Source organism: Anastrepha ludens, chromosome 5 (genome assembly GCF_028408465.1).
Source record: "Anastrepha ludens isolate Willacy chromosome 5, idAnaLude1.1, whole genome shotgun sequence".
Classification (NCBI taxonomy): domain Eukaryota; kingdom Metazoa; phylum Arthropoda; class Insecta; order Diptera; family Tephritidae; genus Anastrepha; species Anastrepha ludens.
Window position 1 is genome coordinate 25,719,899 of NC_071501.1, and position 16,651 is coordinate 25,736,549.

At 36.0% G+C, this 16,651-nt stretch overlaps 1 protein-coding gene across 1 annotated transcript in view; it reads left to right on the plus strand.

The window, feature by feature from the left end:
• Positions 1-16,651, plus strand: part of LOC128863719 (semaphorin-1A) — a 272,319-nt gene that overhangs the window by 189,512 nt on the left and 66,156 nt on the right. Inside the window, 4 exon segments of the mRNA XM_054103025.1 lie at positions 1,016-1,157; positions 1,542-1,663; positions 1,904-1,984; positions 16,463-16,608. Of these exon segments, the coding sequence (XP_053959000.1) occupies positions 1,016-1,157; positions 1,542-1,663; positions 1,904-1,984; positions 16,463-16,608 (491 nt within the window).

The following is a 16,651-nucleotide window of genomic DNA, read 5'->3' on the forward strand; positions in this document are numbered from 1 at the left end:
AAAGAAAATCTGGTGCCGTGAAGTACTACTACAGAGCCAGAATATAAACACTCATGAATATAAGGCGAATAATATGTAAGACTCAAGCAAAACTCTATTCTCCTGAATATAAATAAAATCAGGCTCTGCAGTGACAGCCATCATCATCAAAGCATCACAGTTCGGCGTGAAGCAATGCTTCCATTACTATTCGCCGCCATGACTCTCAGTCATCAGCTTTTCGTTTGATATCAGACGTGCCCTTAGCTCCAAAATCGCCTTCAATGTCACCTCTTCATCATTTTCTCGGTCGACCTCTTCTTCCGTCGCTTTGTGCATTTATTTCGAAATTGTTTTTTATAGTTCCATCATCGCTCATTTATAGAATGAGACCGTACCATGGAATCCTTTGCACTGGGATATACTGTGATGACCGCAGTGACAGCCAAGCAGCTCTAAAGCAGATCTAAGAAACAACTTGCACCTCTTCACGAATAGTCCGGGGATGTACAAGTATGTAAACTGAGATTGAGTCTCATTACCAGGTAGAAGTAGTTTGAATTTGTTTGATTGCCGGCGTTTTGTGCTGTTAAAGGCAAGGAAGTGACTGATGAATCACTCACTGAACTGCGCTTCTTTGGAACATCAAATTGCAGCGGAGCTAATTTTGAGATCGACCTTAGCGGGTACACCAAAGGTTTCATTAATAAATGCAGTTGTGAAACTTGCAAAATGTCCATGTTTTTTCTGAAAAGGCCAGACAGAGAAGCAGTGAGTGACTCATTCTGCATGGTCTGTCAAGTGGTTTCTAGGCCAAAAGCATTCCGGTGTTAAACCGTCAAACCGGTGAAAGCCCCAACTTTACTTGCCAAGTTTTACAAGGCGGTGTTTTATACAGCTAAAAAAGCACCCGTTATATACTTTAATATTCGTATTTTTCATTTTTTTTTTTTTTTGTCAACCATGATTTACATATTGCGTTTTCTGTACTTTTTTGTTTGCTACTTTTGTGAATTTGTCATTTCACCAAATTTAGGCAATTTACTCACGCGTGGCGCGCGTCTGCAAATGGGACAAGGGTGGGCCGCATCGTTTTCGCAACCGCTGGACGTCATTTCTGAAATCGCGCCTCAATTGCTCCATACCAGGCGAATATCCGTTCTACTTCAATGAGATACGTAAGTGAAAATGTGTATAAAATAAATTTCTTTTTTTCTTACATTTCTTTTTTCAATTTTTTTTATGGGCGTGAATTGCCAAATACCGGCCGCCTTCAATTGCTGAGTGACATTAAAATTAATGTTTAGATTTTAAGATTTTTATATTTTTCTTGGCTTTTGTAGTTGTTGTTGCGGCGCGCAGCGAATCACGCGCTCATGCGACGCTCAAAGTCATTTCAAATATTCCATTGAAAACTTTTTTTTGAAATTCATGCAATTCATTTCATTTACTTTTTTACTTCTTCCGCCTTCACTGTCTTACTCGTCGTATTTGGATGTGGGCTTACTAAACCCCATTTCTTCGCTGCCATTTGATGTACGCCCAACTTTGTTGCCAACCAGAATCGGCCAGCAATCTCGTCGAAGGACACTATGGCCACACAAGCGCCAAATTGATTTATGGCGTTTTTAATACGCCAACAAATTCAATTCCCGGCTCAGCAGTTTGTGCATTTTCATTGCAGGTAAGTGCGACTACTCGACTTCGTGCAGCCAGCCACATACATACACTCGCCATTAGAGGTCCTCTACAGGCAGGCAGTGGTGGTGGTGGTGGTGTTAACGATTTTTTAGCGTTCGCTTTTATTTTCATTACCAATTTTGTTGATTTTTCCACTTTGCCGAATTCGTGTTTAATTTGATTTTATATATGTACGAGACATACACATACATACATATTTTTATCTTTATCCTTCTCATTGCAGAAAATCGCGGATACATTCGAGGGTAACTTTAAGGAGCAGAGCAGCATTAACTCGAATTGGTTGCCTGTCAGCAAAACCAAGGTATATGGCACACTTTGCACAATTTTCATTATTTTCGCAATTAAAATGCCACACTTTTCCGTATTTTTGTTTATCTGCACACACGTTTACAGTGCGTGCTACTGAAAATCGTACAGGGATTTTTTGAATTTTTTTTTATTTCGATTTTTTTACTATTGCAATTTATTATAAAAGGAGGTTGGTATACTAGAAAAAGTAGGAATCACAATTTTAAACTACGCTTCTCACAAAAATTAAGTGAGCAAAAAATTTCCTAAGTTTCTTAGTGATTTTTGAAAAGCTCTATCTCGGTGAAAAATGGTCGCACGGAGTTCCGACAAAAAGCAATTTGAAGCTTCATGTTTATAGTTTTTTATCATTGTCTCTCAGCAATTAGGGGGGCATTCTAGTCTATTGATATTTTTACGATACATTTTTTTATCATTTATTTATTCATATATTAGGAGCACACAAAATAAATTTGAAAAAAAAAAAATGAATTTTCATGGAGTTATGCGTCTTTGAAGTGGAAGGGGGGAAAAAAAGGCAGTGTCTCCGTCGTCACGGTTTCTACCCTTGTGGTCATCTGAAAAAAAAAATACAAGTTCTTAATTAATATGAATGTCATTATCGTATGAACCAGAAAAAACGGGAACAAAATTGAGGTCGATTTTTCTCTTATTTTTAAGCTTTCTGGAATTGTTTACACATATTAAAAAATTGAAATTTCCAGTTTTTCGAGCTTCATACGATAGAGATATATTTAAGGAATATTCATGACAAATTTCAAGCAAATCGGTTGATTAGAACTTGAGATATCGTGCCGACCGTATCGAAAGAAGTAGTTTCGAGAAAAACCACGTTTGAAGTTCGCCGTCCGCTCAAACCAGTCTAGCTGTCGCGTCACTAAAATAGTTGTAACTTCGAAAATAATTCGAATTTTTAAAAATCCTTTTAGGGAGATATTTTTGGATACTTAAGCTATCGAATTTTGAAAAAACAAATTTTTCTATTGTACAATATTTTTTCAAATTTCTAGACTAGAATACCCCCTTAATAATGCTCCAATAAATGCAACAATGGTTTTGGAAAGTAGAATATATTTCCTATAAGATCCTAATTTAATTTTCAGAGAAAAAAATTTGTTTACCCTTACCGCCATTCCACTAATAACCCTGTAAATGTTTAAATAGATCCATCAAGCCGTTTTTCCGAACCAATTGATCCATTGTTTGTAAAGATTGGCTAAACATTATTACATAAATTTGAAACAACTTTTTTCACCTTTTTTCAAATTTTTGCATTAGTATTTTATTAAATTAAAAAAAAAAAATCAGAAAAACAAATTTCAAATGGTCGTTTTTCGTAAAATGCGGATATCTCAGAGAGAAATGATCATAGCGAGAATTCCAAAAAAGCGAATTGAAGCTAAATAATTAAGCTAGTTGACTGTATGGCTAGTTTTAGTCGGAAGAATTTTGCCAAGCCCGTGGAATCAAAAAAAAAGGAAAAAATTTCGAAAATTTTTGTGTTGCCCTGTAACTGACGATTACAAAATAACCGTTGAATAAAAAAATATGTTCCTCAAATATCTTAAAACTAGAAATATAAAGCTTCAAATTGCTTTTTATCGCAACTCCGTGCGACCATTTTTCAAAAATCACTAAGAAGTTTAGGAAATTTTCTGTTCCCTTAAGTTTTGTGAGAAGTGTAAATATTTAAAAATTAAACAAAAAAATTAAAAAAAGAATATTTTAATAAAAAAATTTGAATTCAATTTTTTATAAATTTTTAAAAAGACATTCATTATAAAAATATAGTTAATTTTTTTACCAAATGAGTATAAATCGAAATTCCAGTCCTTTTACAAAATTAAATTTTTTTATTTTAAAAACTCCAAGTAGGAATTTGGGAGTATTTTAAAAATGTACTTTTGCACTCTGTTTCATTACTTTATTAATTAATAATAAAAGTATAATCAATCTTCGCACCAAATAAGTAGAAATCGAGATTACAGACTTTTTAATTTTGTTTTTTTTTTTTAATTTCAAAACTTCACAGCAGAGACGTAGGAATATTTGGAGAATGCAGTTTTGCAGTCTATTTCGTTACGGTGTTAATTTATTATATTTTTTTTTTTTTATATAAACATAATTATTCCTTAAACCAAATAAGTAGAAATCGAATTTCTAGACGTTTCATGAAACAAAATTGTTTTTTTTTTTGCTTTTTTTCATTTCAAAAATTCTAAGCACAGATTTAGGAATATTTTGAGAATGAAATCTTGTAGTAAATACAATTATGATATAATAGACCTAAATTGTTTGCAACGATTTCAAGTTAATTAATTATAAAAACATACTTTTTCTCTAACAAAAGGAGAGGAAATCCAATACCGGACTTTTTAAAAAATTAAAAAAAAAACTTTAAAAAATTTAAAATTTACCAAAACAAGTTTAATCAAAAACAAAACTTCAATTCTTATCAGATTTTCTCAATTTTTTCAGGCGCGCAGAATGCAATTTAATAATACGCTTCGATTTTCGTGCAGTTTGTTACCAAATTTTTTTTTTAATTTAAAGTTTCAAAGAACTAAATTTTCAAAAATTTGTTTTAAATACTTTATGGGCTTAATATTGATATCAAACGAAAAAAATATACCAATTATAAAAAAAGTGCGTGTAACGTAGTACACATAACAGAATCGAAACTTTCAAGGCAGACAAAGAAAGAGGAAGAGACCCAAGAGAGAATGAGATTGAGAAAGAATATATATCTAGATAAATTCACAACATTTGCAGAGAATACAAATAGACAAAATTTACAAAAATAATCACAAAACACAAAAATGCATACACGTGGTATATCAACTGCATTTATATAGCGTCTGTCGCCAACGCATACTGTCACAGCACGCACAATGCGATCTGTCGTGTTCTAACTATACGTTGCTCTCTCTCGCTCCGATGTATTAGCGTGGCGTTAGAGCCGTGCGCATATATAACGTCTAACACTATAACGTACTTCGACAAAGCACGCGCATACCCAATACTATCTATCCTATTCTAACAAAATGTTGCTCTCTTTCGCTCGACTCTAGTAATATGGCGTTAGTGCTGCACGTTTACGCGTCACTCTCTTTCTCTCTCTGTTATATTCTAACACCTTGTATATAATATATACGTCGTTCTCTCTTGCTCCTACAATACGAGTAACGTCGTACGACTTAAACTAGAGCCTTAGCGTAGGAGTGCGTGCAAAGGCCAAGGACCGCACAAACGGGAGACGTGAATAGCCTAAAGTGTATCTAAGATATATATAAGGTATAGCTCTCTCTCTCCTTTTCCTCTACGTTATATCTTTTTTCTCTTTCGCAGAACGAAAATGCCCAAAACGTTGCATAGCCTTGAAATTTTACTCTCCATTCTCGCTCGTCCATCGACGCCTAAGAAGTTTCACTTCAAAAATTGTATTTATTTTTCGCCAATGAAATATACATTTTTTTCAAATAATAAATTTTAAAATTTCACACATCTTCAAGGATACATTTTTCAAAGGATATTTTTCTACTATATTTGTGCTAACGAAAATTCTTCTTTCACATCCATTTTAATTTCATTGAGTGAATATAAGCAATTTTTTTTGAAAATTTAGTACTTTGAAACTGTAAAATTCTTAACTCTTCTTAAAATTTTGAGTTGATTAGAAAATTAAAAAAAAATAAAAATTTATTTAATTTATTATTTACTACAACACATAAAACCTACAATATAATTTCACGTGTATAGGAAATATTTTCTGTATAACTTTTATGAAGGTTGTTTGAAAAGTCCGTGCAAAGTCAGAAAGATGACACTACTGGCGCATATCAAAGTTATATTTAGTTAGCAGCATCTCTCGGAAGAACGCACACCAAATTGCGCCAGGGTCGGTCTATTTCCCTGTGTTTGGCATTCCTTTGTATCAAGCAAATCAAGTGATTCTCCTTATCCATCACGACAACGCACCAGCTCACGCCTCAGCAGTTATGACCACTAAATTAATGGAAATAGGGTTCCAAATCGTTTCACATGCCCCCTATTCTACAGGCTTGGCTCCGTCGGATGCCTCGGACTACTATTTGTTCTACAATATGAAGCAATGACTGGCGCGAAAAATATGTTATTCAAACGAGGAGATGATTGCAGAAGCGAAAGGCAAATTTTCAGACTTGGACAAATCCTAGTACTCGAAAGGGATCAGCAAACTAGAACAGCGTTGGACGAAGTGTGTAAGCTTAAAAGGAGACTATGTTGAAAAATAAAAGATAATATATATTTATTTTTCACTCTCCGCTGGATACCTTTTTTAAAACCTTCGGTTGGTCGCCCGGATCTGACTTTTCTCGTGCCGCTTGAGGATCATTTTTAAAAGGTTATAACCTCAGATCGATAGAAAATGAGATTTTAGGTAGCTACCTGGAAGAACTATATGTTAGCTATAACAGAAATATGTTAAATTCATGTCCAGAAAAGTCTGGCCAGACCCGAGTACCCAAGGGAGGGTTAAATAGTTTTTATTTTTGCATGGGCCTCTCAAAAAGCCCTCGTAGAGTCTCATGGTGTAATCAGAATTTTCAAATTATTTTAGAGTACCGAGTTTTGTAGTCAATATGATTCATTTTCGAAGAGAAATAGTAAAAATCCAAATCCTAAACTACTTAACGGTTTAAATCAGCAAAACCTCATCGAAGTTCTAATAAATTTTTTTTTTTAATTTTTACATGCAGTTCCTTAGACTTTTAATTTTATTATTATATGGAACAAATTTAAAGGCGCTGCTGCCAACAGTTTATACAGAATGTATCCATTTTTTCGCTGAAAGTCTTGCGCATTTCTTCCATATCTAATTTCTTAAACAATGTTGTAGAAATCAAAGGGACAAACTATTTGAAAAACTTTTACAAAAAATCCAGAAATTTTCAGAAATTTTTTCATAATTTTTAGTTTCAAAAACGACAAAATTTCATCAAAATTCCAAAAATTCTCAGACATTTTTTTGTAATAGGACTATGAATAAGTTCGTGCGGTTTTTTTCGAAATTTGAAACTTTATTGACGTAAAATGGTTACAAATTTAATATTCAAAATATTGTCCATCGCTTACTACTACTTTTTCCCATCTTTCTGGCAATTCACGGATTCCCTTTGTGAAAAATTCGGTCGGTTTTGCCGCAATCCACGAATCGATCCATTTTTTGACTTCATCGTAATTACGGAAGTGCTGGTCAGCCAGGCCATGTTGCATCGATCGGAAGAGATAGTAATCGGACGGCGCAAGGTCTGGACTATACGGCGGGTGGGGTAGGACATCCCATTTGAGCGTTTCTAAGTATGTTTTGACCACTTGTGCAACATGTGGCCGAGCATTGTCATGTTGCAAAATAACTTTGTCGTGTCTATCGGCGTATTGCGGCCGTTTTTCTCGCAGTGCTCGGCTCAAACGCATCAATTGTCGTCGGTAGACATCCCCCGTAATCGTTTCATTCGGTTTCAGTAGCTCATAATACACAACACTCAGCTGGTCCCACCAGATACACAGCATAACCTTCAGGCCATGAATATTCTGCGCCGACGTCGATGTTGAAGCATGGCCAGGGTATCCATACGTTGCCCGACGTTTTGGATTGTCGTAATGGACCCACTTTTCATCGCCAGTCACAATTCGATGCAAAAAACCCTTTCTTTTGTGCCGTTGAAGCAGTTGTTCGCATGCCATAAAACGGCGTTCAACGTCTCTTGGCTTCAATTCATACGGCACCCAATGGCCTACCTTTCGGATCATTCCCATGGCTTTTAAACGTTTGGAAATGGTTGATTGATCAACTCCCAAAGTTTTTGCAACCTCTTCTTGCGTTTGAGCCGGATCTTGATCGAGCAATTCCTCCAATTCGGTATCCATGAACTTTGGCGGCGCACCCTCGCGTTCTTCGTCTTCCAAGCCAAAATCACCACTTTTAAAGCGTGCAAACCACTTCTGGCACGTTCGCTCAGATAGAGCATGCTCACCATAAACTTCCACCAAGATACGATGACTTTCGGCTGCTTTTTTCTTCATATTAAAATAATGAAGAAGAATTCCCCGCAAAAACACATTATTTGGCACGAAATTCGACATTTTCAAGTGTGGTAAAAATATTGTTGTTTACGCTTCAAATAAAAAACTTATACTGACGTTTGTGCCTTACGACAGTAGCTCTCCAATGAATGTTTGGAAATGTGGATCGATGGAATAATAATCAAGTTACGCCATCTGTTGTAAAACCGCACGAACTTATAAATAGACCTATTAATATAATTTTAGCGACTGTGCAGTTTCAAAAACGACAAAATTTCATCAAAGTTCCAAAAACTCTCAGAAATTTTTATTTAACTTTTAGTTTCAAAAACGACAAAATTTCATCAAAGTTCCAAAACCACTCAGAAATTTTTATACAATATAAATTTTAGTTTCAAAAACGACAAAATTTCATCAAAATTCCAAAAATTCTCAGACATTTTTTTGTAATTTTAGCGACTGTGCAGTTTCAAAAACGACAAAATTTCATCAAAGTTCCAAAAACACTCAGAAATTTTTATATAATTTTTAGTTTCAAAAACGACAAAATTTCATCAAAATTCCAAAAATTCTCAGACATTTTTTTGTAATTTTTGTGGCTGTGCAGTTTCCAAAACGACAAAATTTCATCAAAGTTCCAAAAACTCTCAGAAATTTTTATATAATAGGACTATGAATAAGTTCGTGCGGTTTTTTTTCGAAATTTGAAACTTTATTGACGTAAAATGGTTACAAATTTAATATTCAAAATATTGTCCATCGCTTACTACTACTTTTTCCCATCTTTCTGGCAATTCACGGATTCCCTTTGTGAAAAATTCGGTCGGTTTTGCCGCAATCCACGAATCGATCCATTTTTTGACTTCATCGTAATTACGGAAGTGCTGGTCAGCCAGGCCATGTTGCATCGATCGGAAGAGATAGTAATCGGATGGCGCAAGGTCTGGACTATACGGCGGGTGGGGTAGGACATCCCATTTGAGCGTTTCTAAGTATGTTTTGACCACTTGTGCAACATGTGGCCGAGCATTGTCATGTTGCAAAATAACTTTGTCGTGTCTATCGGCGTATTGCGGCCGTTTTTCTCGCAGTGCTCGGCTCAAACGCATCAATTGTCGTCGGTAGACATCCCCCGTAATCGTTTCATTCGGTTTCAGTAGCTCATAATACACAACACCCAGCTGGTCCCACCAGATACACAGCATAACCTTCAGGCCATGAATATTCTGCGCCGACGTCGATGTTGAAGCATGGCCAGGGTATCCATACGTTGCCCGACGTTTTGGATTGTCGTAATGGACCCACTTTTCATCGCCAGTCACAATTCGATGCAAAAAACCCTTTCTTTTGTGCCGTTGAAGCAGTTGTTCGCATGCCATAAAACGGCGTTCAACGTCTCTTGGCTTCAATTCATACGGCACCCAATGGCCTACCTTTCGGATCATTCCCATGGCTTTTAAACGTTTGGAAATGGTTGATTGATCAACTCCCAAAGTTTTTGCAACCTCTTCTTGCGTTTGAGCCGGATCTTGATCGAGCAATTCCTCCAATTCGGTATCCATGAACTTTGGCGGCGCACCCTCGCGTTCTTCGTCTTCCAAGCCAAAATCACCACTTTTAAAGCGTGCAAACCACTTCTGGCACGTTCGCTCAGATAGAGCATGCTCACCATAAACTTCCACCAAGATACGATGACTTTCGGCTGCTTTTTTCTTCATATTAAAATAATGAAGAAGAATTCCCCGCAAAAACACATTATTTGGCACGAAATTCGACATTTTCAAGTGTGGTAAAAATATTGTTGTTTACGCTTCAAATAAAAAACTTATACTGACGTTTGTGCCTTACGACAGTAGCTCTCCAATGAATGTTTGGAAATGTGGATCGATGGAATAATAATCAAGTTACGCCATCTGTTGTAAAACCGCACGAACTTATAAATAGACCTATTAACTTTTAGTTTCAAAAACGACCAAATTTCATCAAAGTTTCAAAAACACTCAGAAATTTTTATATAATTTTTAGTTTCAAAAACGACAAAATTTCATCAAAATTCCAAATATTCTCAGACATTTTTTCGTAATTTTAGCGACTGTGCACTTTCAAAAACGACAAAATTTCATCAAAGTTCCAAAAACTCTCAGAAATGTGTATATAATTTTAGCGACTATACAGTTTTCTAACCCATCAAATATTATTTTATTGAGTTTGGCACACATTTTAAGGCGCTGTTACCAACAGTTTCGAAGTTATAAATTTTTTTTGCTGAAATTCTTGTACATTTTCTCCAAATAAAAAATAAAAATTTTGATTAAATTTTTTAATTTTTTATGCTGGTTTTCTTTTCGCATTTCTCAAATTATTTCATTTACAGAGATTTGCTTCTTTTAAGATTTAAAAAAAATGTATTGTATATTATGTAAAAAATTAATAAAAAGAAAAAAATTAAATTTACAAGCATTTTACAGCATTAATTGTTGTACCATTTTCGCTAGGACTCACTGTACGCGTGTATACGTATGGTTGTTTGCTTGTGTCAACAGCATCGCTTTATTTTTCTATATAGTCCATTCAATTAAATTGGCCTCATCCATTGGCACTTAACCACTCATTTTTATTGATATGCCACAAACCGCAGTTGATGTCGTCTCGCACTCCCACTCTTACTTCCACTCCGCCCCGCTCAGGCTCGTTCTTCATATTATACACATCCGTCTGAGTGCATATTTAACTGAAATGCGCACAAATTAAAATTCATTTAATCGTGATTGACTTTTAATGCGACTACATAAACATCTGCTTAATCGCGTCTGCAGTATTCGTGTCGTAGTACTACAACTATTGGTTTTAAGTGGCCAATTAGTGGGTATAAGCTACATACAGTGCATACGTGCATGGATACTAACACTGAGGGTGACTAGCAATAAGTAGTACTACTACTCGTCTGCAATTTATATGCTCAATATATACAATACTTACATGCATATATGTGTATTTGGGAGATACATGAGAGAGTAAGAGTCAGATTGACACAGAGTTTTGTAGTAGTAGATGTAGTTTAACCGCTGTTAGTCTCTCTATACGAAATGGTTCGTTGCTTTAGTTTCGGTGATCTGAATTATCACTCCGAACTGGAGCAACTCACTTTTTTGCAGTATTTAGCAGTAGCCAGTTTTCGAGCACCCCAAAAACTGGCGCCTTAAAATCAGATTTTGATACAACTTACAGCGGGTAATGGGTTGACGGGCACCCGCTAACAAAATTAGACTGCATTTATTAGCATGAAATTGCATAGAATTGCGGTTGGGACGGTTTTTTGCCATTGAAAAAATAATTAGATTCATTTATATTTTCTCTAAAGGATTGAAGACTCAGGGTTGCTTTTCTGATCTTTTGATGACAGTTCGTTTTTCTACAAGCAACATCAGGCAAATAACAAGAAAATAGTATTCGAATTGCATAAAAAATCCCACAAAATTTCAATAATTTAGAATGAAGTTAACAATGAGCTTCGACGAGTTGCTTCACAAAGTATTGTGTCAACTGGCCGCTTGTTTAACTGAATGAATTTTTCAACGGAAGTTTATCGACTGATCACCACTAATCAACTCGTTACCCGCTACAATTCTATATCGGGCCTTATTGAAAATTTTTTTTTAAATCTCCCTCGCATCTCTCGGTATTTAAAGCGTCTGCATTAAAGTAGCAATTATTATTCTTAAATTGCTTTCGATTTGAAAAAAGTATCAAAATTTTTGCAGTTGACAGCTCATCCTCACATCCTCTTAAAGGGGCGTAAGTCAAAAAATTAAAAAAAAATATATATGTGTATATATTTTTATTAATAATAATCTTAAAGTAGACTCAATTGGAAAATGTAGGAGATTAGTTACAACCCATTCAGATAAGAACCCCCCTATTTTAATAAAATTTATTTGCAATGGTCCCACTTGAAATAGAAATAATGGCGTCGTCTTTTGTTCAATAAGATAGTCAAGTATTAGGTATATTACGTCACCAACAGTTCCTTTAAAGTTTTCATTGTCATTGGCGAAGTGAAATGTTAATCTTTTATGAAGGTATTTAGTTTTCTTTAAAACAAATTGAGTTTAGTTTAGTTTGGTTATTATTATGTTTTTAATAGAAAATGTATTAATCATTTCATAAGTTTCATAAGTTTGTTAAAAATCCTCATCCAAAACTGCTTTGGAGTGCTTCAAATATAGTAGATTGTTCCATTATATAGTAGTTCTCTAAAATCTTCGTTGTTGTTGTAGCAGCATAAATATTCCCAATACTTGTACGGGGAATGCTGCTGGTTCTTGGCCGGATATAAATCCGGATCGTTCCTGTAACATAGAACTGACTGTCGTGGAAATACTATGAGCTTGCTCTTCCTCCTCTGTTCTCAGGTTGGGCAGTGTCCTCTTATTCAAGCCTGAGAAGTGCTTTGGACTTATAAAGCGAGTTGATGCCCACTTTTGTCAGCAACTCATTTTCTTCACTTCCAATGTGACCCGATGCGAAGAAAATGCAAACTGTTAAGCTTATCAGGTTACTAAATCGACAAACTAAAGGTTGATTGGCTAGATCTGAGATCCTTCATAGACGGTCGGTTATCTGATAAGATTGAGATTTGCCAGCTCCTGTAATTGCACCTACTTTTGAAGTCTGCATATTGTTCTAGTGCATATATTTCTGCCTGAAAGCTGGAAATCTGTTTGCAATGATTTAAAAGTATCTTATCTTTGGTCTAAATTAGTTTGTTCGCATCGTGTGAATCTCTCCACTAAACAAATCCTAACCTCCATAACCACCTTTAGACTTCCGGAAAAGGTAGAAATTGTGGAATGCAAGGTTCGACAACCACACTGGAATCTTTGTACCATTGTTTCCGATTAGTGTTGTGGTACTTAGTGTGGTACTTCAATACTCTCTCGATAATCGGCATCGAAAATCGTAATAAATTAGGGAATGAAAATTATCACAAGTAAATTCCATCTTTTGGGCGAGTTGAATTTTTCAACTCACTACAAAAAAAAACAAATTGTTTAAGAATGCAGGAGGTCGTTCTCCCTTACCCAACAACACAACACCACACTTTGTTGGGTCCCCAGGCCACTCTAGTGGGGAGGGAAGTGACAGAGTGGAATGACGTTCAGCGAGTGGTAGAGGGCATAAGCAGTCCTCTAAACGAACTGTATACTGCGATTAACTTGAGCGCAATCACTGAAACCAATAGATTATGGTCTCTGACTACTAACTGCAGGGCCTCCAAAGCGCTCTGGACAAAACTGAATCTTAAAAGAACAAAATGTCTGCTTGGTATATCCAACGGATAAACTACCAGTGCACTCACAAGTATTATAACGGGTCCCTACACTATTGGCACCATAGCAAGTAGAATGGGGGTACCTCACAATGACTTCTGCAGAAGAGAAAGAGAGAGAAGAGTGGAGATGAGGAAGAAATTGAGTCGGTACAACACCTCCTCTGCGAATGTCCTGCACTTCAAAGAAGCCGTACCAAATATCTATGCAATTAAAAACACCCAACTTTTCGATACAAAACATCGAATTATAGCTCACCACACGTAATATTGCAAAGGCGTAAAATATAAAAGGCAATCCCTCCCACTTATTTTTGCTGCAAATTCTACAATAATTTTTGAAAACTGCGGATGTTCTGCTTTACTTAAGTGTGTGCTTTTTTCCAACAATTCCGTTTCAACGAGATGATCATAAATTTCCACCAAACAACTCCCACTTGTCACTAGCCTATACGCAATAAGAATCAAAAATTGGATATCGCAAAGCCACGGAAGTGCATTCCCAGCGATATACCTTTGGACACTGTGGCCAAGATTTTTTTTTTTTATTTGTCACTCCAAATTTATTGCAATATGTTTTTTTTTGTAACAGTAAGCAATTTTAATAATAGCTTAATCTAAAAAGCGGGGGGCCTTGAGAAGCTCAACAAAGTGATGTCACACATCTATAACTTACGCACCACATGCCGTGTGGTGCGCATTGTGTGATTTATTTTATTATTATTATTATTTTATTTTTTTGGTTTGTGTTTGAATATATATTTTCTGGTGGCTTATAAGGTTCTTTGTAGAGGACTATCTCTTCTGAGGCGTGGTATGTACTGCTATGTACATAGGTGTTGTGTTGTGGATTGATAGTCTGTTAGGATATTTTTCGCTGTATCTTCTCATTTCATCTTTTACTTCGTATAATTTCATTTTTCATATGCCTCAGGGCTCCCACAGTCATCCTAATTTTTTTGAAGTGAAACTTCTTAGGCGTCGATGGACGAGCGAGAATGGAGAGTAAACTTTCAATGCCGTGCAACGTTTTGGGCATTTTCGTTCCGCGAGAGAGAAAAAAGATATATCGTAGAGGAAAAGGAGAGAGAGAGCTATACCTTACATATATCTTAGATACACTTTAGGCTATTTTTCCTGAGTTTTTCCTTGTGGTTGTTAATTTCTAGTGAGAAATAAAACTGCTTACTTTTTGGCGCTTGTTTGTTGATGACAACTTGTAGGAAATATATTTTTGGTGCCTAATTTTTGGCGTTATATTTCCTTGGTGTCTACTGTTTGGAGCGTTTTTTGGTCCCAATTTTTTTCGCGTTTTTTTTTTGTGCCTATTGTTTGGCGCTTATTTCCGTTTCCTGGCTAGTGCTTGTGCGTACTATAAAGTGTTATCCATTCTGGCGTCGGATTTATTGGTATTGCCTTGCGGTTATTTATGCCGTTGCTGCGGTCCTGGAATCGCTGCATTTGTGCGGGTGATAAACGCTCGGAGTAGTGCGCGTTGTTGCCACGGTTTGTGTCCCGCGTTTACCTACACCGGTCGACCCTTCTCAGTTTTTTGTAAATTTTGTCTATTTGTATTCTCTGCATGTTGTGAATTTATTTAGATACATATTCTTTCTCTCTCTCTCTCTCTCTCTCTCTCTCTCTCTCTCTCTCTCATTCTCTCTCGGGTCTCTCCCTCTTTCTTTGTCTGCCTTGAAAGTCTCACTTCTGTTATATGTACTACGCTACACACACTTTTTTTTGCTTGAAATCTTTCAATAATATCCGTATTCGTCTTAGCCACTGCGTCCCACAGTTCAATGACATAAGTCCATATGGGTTAAATGATGGCTTTATATTCTCTTTATTATGATAATATTAGTATGTCTCAATTACGTATGGAACAAAATATCGGCCTCGGCGGCACACCTCCATCCGATGGTCCAAATTTTCGATGACGCTGAGGCCATTAATGTGTTGAATTTTCTCATCCTTTAGCTCTTGAATTGTTGCTGGCTTATCGACGTACACCTTTTCTTTCAAATAACCCCAAAGAAAGAAACCAACGGTGTCGTTGACGTTTAGGTGTGGTTCACATTCAACATCGGCCATCGATAAGGTCCTCTGCCGATGCCATAAGGTCCTCGATGACATAAGGTCCTCTGCATATACTCGTATGGCTGCATCAATCTTGCTCGAGAGTGGAAGATCAGCAGTAAATAATGTAAAATAAAACTGGGCCCAGAACGCTTCCTTGTCGAACAACTTGAGTAATCGAATCCAGATTAGTGACTTCCTCTCCCAGCTTAATTCTGCCTAAGTACCTATCCTTTAGATATGATTTTATCCCTTTAAAATAAGTGTTTTGTTATTTATATGTTTTAATTTATAAAGCAAACCGGGCTGCCAAATTTTTTCAAGAAACATCTAGGAATGTCGCCCTACTTTTCGTATCGTGTTACAGGTATGAGCCCGGTGAATCTGCTCAGTTGTAGCGTGATTTTGACGAAAACCAAATTGGTGATCAGGAATCAGATACTTCTCTGTGAGCAAAAATCATAGCCGAATTCTTCTGCTTAAAAGGTCGGCTGGTAGATATTGGCAGCTTTGGAATTCCGTTCGCATCTGTCACGAGTGTAAGAGGTTAGGGCACTCTGCCAGCTAGAAAATATTATAATTTTTTTGTTTTTGTTTAAAAAATTTGCTAATACCATAAAAATTACGTAGTTAAACGATTATTTATGGGCAAAAATTAAAATTTAAAATATAAAAAAAAAATAAAAATTAAAAAAAATGTGCTTTAAATTAAATAGGATAAGGGAAAATATTCATTTTTTTAATGTTTTTTACACTTATTTGACAGAATAGGCTTCCGCAAGGAGCATACACATATCTTTTTTCCTCATTATATTTGGATTACTATCTTCCACATTCTTTGCTTTATGCGCTCAAAAAATGAAAATGAAAAATTAAATTCTGCAAAGAAAAAAACTGCAACGTCATCGTTTGGAACCTCACCGAAAATCTGCACATCATCTTTTGGCCAAAAGCAATAACTAATATACACCAACAAACTCGTATGCTTTCCCATTGCAGGTACCTGAGCCGCGTCCCGGTTCGTGCCATAATGATTCACGAACACTGCCGGAACCAACGCTGAATTTCATCAAAACACACTCGCTAATGGATGAGAACGTACCGGCGTTTTTCGGTCAGCCAATTTTGGTCAGAACGAGCACAATGTAAGTACCTTGAATATTATGCTACGAGTACTTAGGACACACC